Source organism: Pocillopora damicornis, chromosome 13, assembly GCF_964200805.1.
Source record: "Pocillopora damicornis chromosome 13, jaPocDami1.2, whole genome shotgun sequence".
NCBI lineage: Eukaryota > Metazoa > Cnidaria > Anthozoa > Scleractinia > Pocilloporidae > Pocillopora > Pocillopora damicornis.
Window position 1 is genome coordinate 20,654,379 of NC_142682.1, and position 10,000 is coordinate 20,664,378.

The 10,000-nt window shown below is 38.3% G+C and overlaps 1 protein-coding gene and 1 pseudogene across 1 annotated transcript; both read left to right on the plus strand.

Annotated features, from left to right (window-relative positions):
* The first annotated feature begins 314 nt into the window (after nucleotides 1–314).
* LOC149035877 (uncharacterized) lies at nucleotides 315–1,509 on the plus strand (annotated as a pseudogene).
* LOC149035878 (uncharacterized) lies at nucleotides 1,470–4,175 on the plus strand. Its single transcript, XM_089191973.1, has 3 exons — nucleotides 1,470–1,637; nucleotides 1,754–1,782; nucleotides 2,158–4,175. The coding sequence occupies exons 1-3, from the start codon at nucleotides 1,609–1,611 to the stop codon at nucleotides 2,559–2,561; spliced, it is 462 nt and encodes a 153-aa protein (XP_089048099.1). The 5' UTR covers nucleotides 1,470–1,608; the 3' UTR covers nucleotides 2,562–4,175.
* Nucleotides 4,176–10,000: the final 5,825 nt, after the last annotated feature.

Below are 10,000 nucleotides of genomic sequence, written 5' to 3' on the forward strand. Positions count from 1 at the left end.
ATATTGTTAACTTAAAACAAAGAATAATAGAAGCCAACAATAGTAACTATCCACTTGATGCACCACATCTTTTTACAGAGAATGAAAAAGTAAATAAGTTTAATGATAGAGCACACCATAGCATATCTGGTACTAAGTATACAATTAAAGCACATGACAGTGTCATAGGAGCTACATCTACTGAACTAAGAGATAAAATAATGAAGCAAATACCTAACCTGGAACCAAAAAATACTAAACAGCAGCATTACAATCTAAATCTTGCAGTTGAAGAAAGAACAGAAATATCACTGAATACAAGAATTGATGATGGCATGACAAATGGTGTAAGTAATGTAATTAAACTGATTCAACTTCATGCACCAGACAGACCATCTGGTGTCATATGGGTCCAATTTGACCATGCTGATGTAGGTAGAAAAACCAGACATGATAACAGACAATTGTATACCCAAGGCATTGAGCCTACTTGGACATCTTCAAACCTGTTACCGCAGTGTTTGCATTTGGTAAAAATCGAACTGTTCAAGTTGTAAGAAAACAGTTTCCACTTAGACTTGCTGCTGCCAAAACAATTCATAGATCACAAGGTGACACAGAAACCAGAGTTGTAGTTAACTTTGGAACTAGACGAAGAGCAATTCCTCATATGCATTATGTTGGGCTCAACAGAGTAACAACTATAGAGGGACTGTACATCACTGAGCTCAGTGAAGACAAAATAACTGTTAGCTCAGAAGTTGAGAAACATATGAAATATCTTAGAACAGAGGGCAAACTTGAACTATGCATTTCACCTGTCTACAATGCTGATGAGAGAGCTATAAAAGTGTGTTTCTTGAATGCACGTTCCTTGCATAAACATATTGATGATGTGCGTGCAGACTTAAACTACCTAAAAACAGACATCAATATTTTTTCTGAAACACGTTTCAGTAATGCCGATAGCAATACCATGTATCAAATTGGACAGTGTAGTTTATTTAGAAATGATGATATTCGTAATGATAATGGTCGTCCATATGGCGGGACAGCAGTGTATAGTCGCATTGATTATTACCCTGGCTATCCATTCTGCTGTAATAGAAGTGGAACAGAAATAATTGCAATCAGATTAATGGTTACTCCTCATATAACAATTATAGGAATATACCGCTCTCCTAGAGTGCCAGTTAGTCAATTCTGCACTGCTCTAAGGCAAACACTCATGCTATCTTCAACCAAGTTTAATGTGTTTATTGGAGACTTCAATATCAATTGGCTCAATGAATATCAACGAAGACCACTTTATGATCTCTTTGTCAAGGATAACAACTATAGACAGCTAGTGTCCTGTTATACAGCAGATAATAAGACTTGTATTGATCATGTATATACAAATTTGCCTGAAACACATGTGAATGTCAATATATTAGAAACATATTTCTCTGATCATAAAGGAATTTGTGCAGTAATTAGCTGCTTCAGCTAAATAATAAATTGGCTCCTTAAGTTCCCATAGTGGCCAACATAGCATTCAAAACAATCAAACTAACTTTAAGCAACTAAAAGCACATAATTATATTGTTAATTGTTTTAACTTAACAGATCAATAGAGATACCGCCAACATGTCTCAGTCATCGGACTCATCACCAAAGTAAGTATACCTTTAACAATGTTTTTTTTTTTTTTCATGTGTAAGATGTTTATATGGAGTCTTGTTTTTCAATCATTATAAGATAATTTACATGTGCCTATTCTTCTCTTTTCCAGAAAAAATTATCAAGAGTCCAAATTTACATGTAAGTAACCACAGTATTTCATTTAATACTTTTTTGCCTAACAAACAACTACATACCGGTTACTCTGGACCACAGTAACACTTTTATGTAATACTTACAGTATTTAGTACTTATTCAAATTTAAATGAATTCTAAACTAGTACCGGTAACTTCAAAAGTCCATGTCAGTCTTACACTTAGTTTGATACTTAGTGAAGACCACTATACAATAGCAGTTCCAGTAATGAAGGTTTTGCTAATTATTTCACTAAGTGAGATTGCATTCTAGTCTCACATAGCACACTCTTGGCAGAGACTTAATGTCACTAATGCTTCAAAGTAATTGAATGCATACTTCTTTTCCAATCTAATAACTGCTTAACTTTCAATTTTCAGCTCTTGAAGGATATATGCATGGCTTAAGCAAAATCAAGACTGCATCAAATGGAACAACAAATTACTTTGACCTCAAGCTCCAGACGTCTGACGATAAAACTGTTCGCCTTGTTTGTTTTTCACCATCAAAACGGAGCGTTCTTCTAACTGCATATGAAAAAAGATCACCAGTTAAAATAGAAGCCAACTTGAACCCTAAAAAACGACTTAACAGCGACTTAGAAGAGTACACAGTTCCTAAGAGTGCTAAAATAATGCCAACTGAGCTAGAGTTCAACTTCAATGAGAATCTTGACAATCATTTACATGCAGTCAGTCAAGCACTTCAAGCCAACATCTATACCACTGTAGACCTTAAGGTCAAAGTCATTATCAAAGAAGAGAATAAGAATCCCATTGTTTAAGACACAAAAACCAGATACAAGTGTGACACACTAGTGGCTGATGAAACTGGATGTGCTAAGTTGGTGTTATGGGAGAACACAATAAATCAAGTGGCAAGAGGAAAGTCCTACCATTTCAAAAATGTAACTGTGCACATTTTCGATGATGAGAAATATCTGAACACCAATGAATCCACAACAGTTGAAGAAATAGATGATATTCAGAATATCAACGTTGACGCACCAGAAATCAAGAATAATCTCCTCAAAGTGAAAGTGGTAGGAGTAAACATAAAGAAGTCACCATCTTGCTTGGCCTGTAACCACACATTTCCAACTAAAGAGCAACCAGCACCAGATGTAGAAGAAATAACCTGTACCAATTGTAACATCACAACACTAACATCTTTCTGTAACACAAAGATGGTGGCACAAATAATTGTTAAAACTACTACTCAAGAATTAGAAACCTATACATGTTTCAATGATGGCATCGAGAGTTTTCTCAAGAATGTAAAATCTCCTAAATCTTTGACACAAATAGAACCAGCAGAACTTAAATTCCTCCTCTTGAAATCTGGTCAACACACTATAATAGTTGACAAAAAGGCAAAAATCATAGCCCAATTTCTACCTGCCCCTAATCACCAGTCAACTGTAACACCCTGAGGGGCAGGAGGAGGCTTTTTGGTCATATATTGAAAGAGAAAATGTTACTTGTGCAGTAAGAACTGAGAGTTCACAAATATTCTGATATTAATAATGTTTAATTGATTATTTTCTGTGAAATTCACGACTATTGTTTTTCACATTGAGTTCAGCAAAAAAAGGCAACACTCGTCAATTTGTTACAAGAATGCGAAACTGTGCACATTCAGAGGTGTGGCAAACAGTGGTATCTACTAAAACTATAACACCGGAACATCCACTAACAATGTTAGTGAACAGTTAGAATCAGGGTTGGAATTGACGGTTAGTGGTGAGCGATTAGCAGCTATGGTTTGCATTTACTGTTTTTGGTGGTTAGGATTTTTTAAAGGGTGTTCCAGCCGCCTCTAAGTTGTTCCGCTACAACAGTGTTCCTGGTTTTAGTACACGCCAAAAGTAGTGTAGTTGTGTTTGTAGTTAATAATTTCAAAAATGCAATCATTGCATCTACAAGCAGAACATCTATCTAATTTCAAACCATGAATTATGTAAATCGCCAGACGATGCACAAGATTGTGTTTTCATATGTTGCAGTTTAAAAAAATGAATGCAGTTTTTTTTGTTAAAAGGCATTTACATTGCTTAAATTGCCAGTGAATGCACAACTTCAGTTCTGTTTAGTTATCTTGGGGTTAAAAAAAACTGGATGCAGTTTTTCATAACCTAAGTTATACTGGACTCATGTGAACAGTTAACAAATGTTCATGTTGATTTTGTTAAAAAGCATTTACATTCCTTAGAGTACATTACAGGTCGAAAGCAGCCAAAGTCGAATTGTGAGCCAAAGATAATTACTTAAATCCACACAATTAAAGCGTTACATTAGCCTCACTTTATATTGTAGTTAAAACAAAACAACCTCTTTGTATCTACAAATATGCAAAGATGACTTGAATAAACTGTTACTGTTATTTCTTTACAACTAAATAGTGTTACAGCCTTCCAAGCTTCAACCTTGGTTCATTATCTTTGTTCACTGAAGTGTGATCCAGGAAAGGTCTTTAGCACTTCATCATTCTTTAATATAAAGTCTTCAAATGCCAACAAGACATTGCCCCAAATTTTGCTGAACACGAATAATATAAATAATATTTATCAAATTTTCAACCCAAGCAACAACCTTAGGCCACAACACTTTACCTTCACTGTCAGAAAAACTTTTCCCTCTACCATTCTTTTTTATTTGTTTTTTTTTTTTAATGAAAATCCACATTCATTTTCCCATCTTTGTCTTTGTGCTCACATCCAACCCTTTTCCATTTGATTATTTGACAAACACCTGACCTGTGTTGACTTCAACTTCATGCAGCAATTCCCATACTAAAATCTTTACTTAGTCTAGCTGAAACCACGTGCACTCCCGCGAGTGCTATTTTTTTGTATGATGTCGATGCTTGGAGAAAGTGATCTTGTGGAGTCATTCGTGTTTGGCTAAGGACGAATTCAAATACCATCGTTGGCATGTTTATTTGATTTTTTTATCTGGAATGAATGATTTACGGAGGTAAGTTTTAACTTACCTCCGTAAATTAAAATATGATGTGATCTACTAACGTTGAAAATATATCAAGTGGAAGGAACAGTTTTGGTCTCGGTTCGCAATTTTGTCAACAAAATAAACACATACCGCTTAAAAAGATGATAATACGGACCACGTGGAAAGCTGTCAATTGTTTCTCAAATGTTGCGCGTGTTATGTGTTCAATAGTGACATCTCGTTTACATCTACATTTTCATCTACTTTTATTACGTTGGTGAAATCTGTAGACATCACACTAACCAACTCGCGCGCAAAGTGAGAAGAATATATGAAAGTTGAAATTATATTACGATCGATTTTCATCAGGAAATGGGCCCGGAATATTCTAAAATAGTGCAAATAATCGTGAAAGAGCTGATCGCGGAAAAGCGATTGCGTGACGCTCGGTGAGTTGGAAGATGACATGTTATCACATACCAGACGAAAAAACTCTTTAGATTCTCAGACTACATTTTGGACCCACTCTGCAGTGGGTTCATTCGACATTTTCGTTCTTTTCCGCGTTAATATTCTTCTTTCCTTTTATAAGAATATAGACATCACTTACGATGTTTTAAGTAAACCACCCACCCTCCAAAAAATAACTCTTGCATGCATAGCATGGCCATGTTTCAGCCAAGTACCACCATGAGTTAACACTTAATATTTTCACTGCTTCATGTGACTTTCCAATTCGAATTCTTCTCTGAACCCTCAATACTGTAAGTAATAGTGAGAAGAGTTTCGAGTTGTCAAATTTCATTTTCGCCACCGCGCGCACGCAACACGTTTCATCCCCTGTCTAGGGATAAGAGCAAACTCTCTTGAAGTCTTCATTCTTCTCTACGATAAAACTTTTACATTTCAGTTTAAAAACTTGAGTTACTCACGTGAATCACAGCTGGGCGATGCCGACAGTGAAAGTTTTCTTCCTCGAACCTTGCTGCTGAAATGCTTTATATGCATAACTACGATGACAGAAACTTGTTTCTAAAAAAGAGAAATCAACAGTAACATATTATCGACAGTTGCTCCAACGAACCGCTAATTTGCTCACACAAAGAAAACCGAGCAACGTTCATGAAACTTAAAAGAAAGCTGAAACGTAAACCCAAAGCCTCAGCACCACATGCGTGCTTATTCTCCTCGAATAAAGCGAAATACACAACGAAAGCAAACTGGTGTCTACCCAAGTAACAACACCGGTGCTTTAAGAGTGTTAAATTTTTAGTAACCTCGCGTGTGAGTTGGTCCAAGTTCAACAGGTACTGTCCTTGTGGGATCTCTAGCAGCACTGTGGCTTGATTTCCCTTGGCACCTTGGGCTAGTTCAACTCCATATAGTTTAACATTAACAAATCGGCAAACTGGGGACGATTGTTTCTCAGATGGGATGGGAGATTTATCTGTTAACTCTGCCGTGCCACTGAAACCCACGTACACCATTTGTCTGCAAGACAAGTGTACTTCAAAGACACTTAAAGACCTTTCTTGTCTGCTCTAGCTCATTGCAAGCGAGATCTTGAAACCACACCCAGTGCATACAAACAACCAATGTACCATAGGAAGGTAGGGATTTCTATCTTACGAACTATTTCGTTTCCATTAAAGGCACATCAAATGACTTTCGTTCTGAATTTGTTTCCGTATCGTATCGTCAATTTCTTGGCGGATATGAAATTATATACTTGAGACACGTGAATAGCTTTAGCACCTCATCAGCTCAAATCAGAAGTTCATCTACAAAAATACAGTAAAGCCTGAGGAAATTAAAAAAGAGAAGAATTCTTCGGTATCTTTGTATTAGAAAAGGTTTATGCTAATTCGTTTCTAGTTATCCTTGGTTTGGTTTCTTCAAGATTCTTTCTTCATATCAGAGGAACTTGAAGTTCGAATAATGAGTTTTGTAGTAGAGAGAAAAAAAAAGAGAGAGTTTAATTTTACATCACACAGCCCAGAGTTTAGTTCCGTTTCATTAGTTTGAAAATTCCCTTGCACGAATTTGCCTTTAGATTGACGCTCCGAAGATTCAGCTGTTGTCATTTTCGATAATTTCAAGAAAAGAAAAGGATGTGTTTCCTGGAGTGCTTTTTAGCAGCACATTAGCATCTGTACAGTGCGCTCAGCACTCAACCGCCTCGATAAGCCCATCGTCTTTGTGAATCTCTGTATCCATCAGAAGTATATTGTAGGATAATTTAGAATTATCAACTGAGTTGATAACGTAATTCGCTCTCACGAAGGGCTAACGCTCGAAAAGTCAGCTTTGAAACTCTTTACGGTGGCTAATTTACGTTATCAGCTTAGTTGATGATACTAAATTACTTTGTTATACCACAGGCAGACAACCCTGTGGGTTTGATACGCTAGTTGAACTCTACTATTGTTTATAATTTGCAACGGTCGATCCCGGCAAGACGCGATGTTTCATAGAGATGTTTCATAAATTCCGCACTCCGCAAATCGTAACATTTCATCCCCAAAATCCGCTTGATGACAGTCAGATAAACAAAGTTCACTTATCTTCGTTTTTCTGTGTTGTCTCGAGTGATTTTGCGGGGTTTTAGGACGGTTAATTCCCCACTTTGCACCAATGCCCCTCCAAAGGCAAAGAAAAAACACAAGGCGTACAACTCCCAGGACCGTCTGGGCCGAAAGCCTCCAGAACTTCGCCGAATTTCTTCCGCTTCCCAGCTTTGGGCGCGTTAAAAGTCGATTAACGCGTAAGAACCAAGACAAAAATCAGTGCAATTGCCTGCCTCTAACCACCTCAAAAGTCTGCTCGATTTCCGACACTCGCTCATCATCTACCGTCGACACATGATGTGGACCGAAGAAGTCGATCATAAGCCTTCGATTAACCGTATAACGAGTGTCTCTGTAAGGGCGGTCTTTACCATGTAAATAAATGTGTTTAGATAATCGAGGTAACCATTGAACCTCTTGTATCGCGTCACTAGTAACGTGTCTTGTCCTTGCCCAACTCCAAGAGCGTGGAGCGACAAAGACGCGAGGCACGAGTATTCCGTTCAACCATTTCATAAGAGTGACGTGAGTCTTTTCAATTGAGTGAAAAAGTCACAAACCTATTCTTTACCACACGAGCGTAACCACTGACCACTCACGAATTCCAGTAGGCTTCTCCCTTGGCGCGGAAATTGAACTAGTCTCGAGTATACAAAGTTAAAGTGAGTTCCTTTAGATCTCCCTAACTTGAATCGCGTTGGAAACAATTACAAGTACAGCAAGAAGTCGTTCGTTAGCGAGACGTTCATTATGTTTCAGTACTGCTTTTTGAATAGCAAAGCTGGAAAAAAACTGTGGTTCATCGCGTGGCTTAAGTGGTTTGGTACGGCTGTCTGAATGCAACGATGAAGTAAAACATCATCTGATAAGCTGCCACCCGTCTTAAAAGGTCCTGATAGAAAACGAGCTAATCTTGGCAAGGACTGGCCTGTTTCACCTCGCTCAGGAGGATAAAAAAAATGTCGATTTGCTATAAGCATCGCCTCACATTGGAGAAGTTTCGGAGAAGTGCAAAGGTAACATGTCAGTATCCTGATCATGATGGTGTCAGGAAGCGTATCCAAGGCAGAGATGTAATTACCTCGCATATGTCTCAGGACATTCAAAAACTGTTGGAGTAATTATTCCAGTTGGATAAGGTATTCTAGTAGGAAGAGTGGCTAACCAAAGCCCAAATACAAGGATTTTTCTCCCGTTTGTCCTCCTCGAGAAGGAGATGGGAAGGTCCGTCTCCGAGCACCGCGATTGACAATAAATCTGACGAGGAATTTATTGACGAGGAAGAAGTGAGTGACATGACCACCGTCAACTCAGTTGTAACAGAAATTGGCCTAACGCATAACATTTTCTGTTATCTATTTTTCTCTCGTGACATATCTGCTCTAAAGGAAAAGAGACTCTTTATTAGATTAAGGGGAATTAAGTATACATCACGTTGAAAAATATAGATCCATGTTTAAGTGCTTTTAATTGCAGATGGAAATACGTACAATGTTCTTTGGTTGATAATTAACAATGTTTTTTGTAGAAGATCAAATCACCTGACAACGCAATAATTCGTGGATGGGGACAAGGGGGGACGGGAGCCCGGGAGAACAGGGGGCGGGAGAGGGCTGGAAGCGGGAGAACAGGGGCAGGAAGTGGGATCTATATGAAGGCGGGAAGCGGGAGCAGAAATAAAGAAGGCGATAGTTTGTTGTTTATCACTGGGTATTATTCAGTCAAAACACTTATCTAGCAAAGGTTTGAAATTTCCATTTAGCATCCACCAATGCTTAACAGAAAATTTTGGAAGCAAGAAAACGTAAATTTGTACTCGGGCTGGAAAAACAGCATTACTTCCTGTGAATTTGGAAATCCCTTTAATTCATAACGTCACAGGTCGTGAGATAGCATGACACACGACACACGTACACTTATACTTCAGTGTTTGGTAAGCTGTCGAAAATCTCCGGCAAAGAAAGCGATTCAGGGTCATTCAGGTCAAAACGTCAAAGACTATGTTAACCGGCCTCAGTATTTTTCGGTGTGGCAACGAAAACTCCGTTCATGGAAGACCTTCTTGGGAGCTCGCTTCGTGCGACTGCACATCCCAAATTACTGAAGATTTTGCCTTATGGTGTAAACTTGCTTCAAAGGAATGCGGCTTCAATGAGCGCACTGGAGAGTGCGGAGCATAAGAGAAGCAAACTCTAAACGTTACTCTGAACCAAGGCCAGATAATGAACAAGAATGTTAAGTTTTGGCACAGTTTGAAAGTTAAACCCGGGTTTTTGACCCTCTTGATTAACCTGAAGACGGAAGCAACACAATGAAGGAAGGAAGGCAAAGGGGCACAAACGTACGGGAGGCGGGAGAACGTAGTACGGGAAGCGGGAGACTCTAAACCCCCCTGTCCCCCCCCCCTATCTATTAATGCGTGCGATTCACAATTATTAGCGGTCAGTTTTCCTCCCTTATTTGATTAAAAATAATAAAAGTAAACAATGCATGTCGGTTTTCAATTCCTGATGGATATTACTGGGCTTCACTTTAACTGAGAAATTTGTAATCGCTTACCTCAGCTCTGTGTCCCATGCTGAAAGAAACACAAGAAGAAAGTTGATGATTGTGAGTATTGGCTGAGACAAGAAGAACTAGAGAAGAAACGCCACTTTTAGACACGAGACAACTAAGGTAAATTGAATTAAGTGGTATTTGTTTTATTG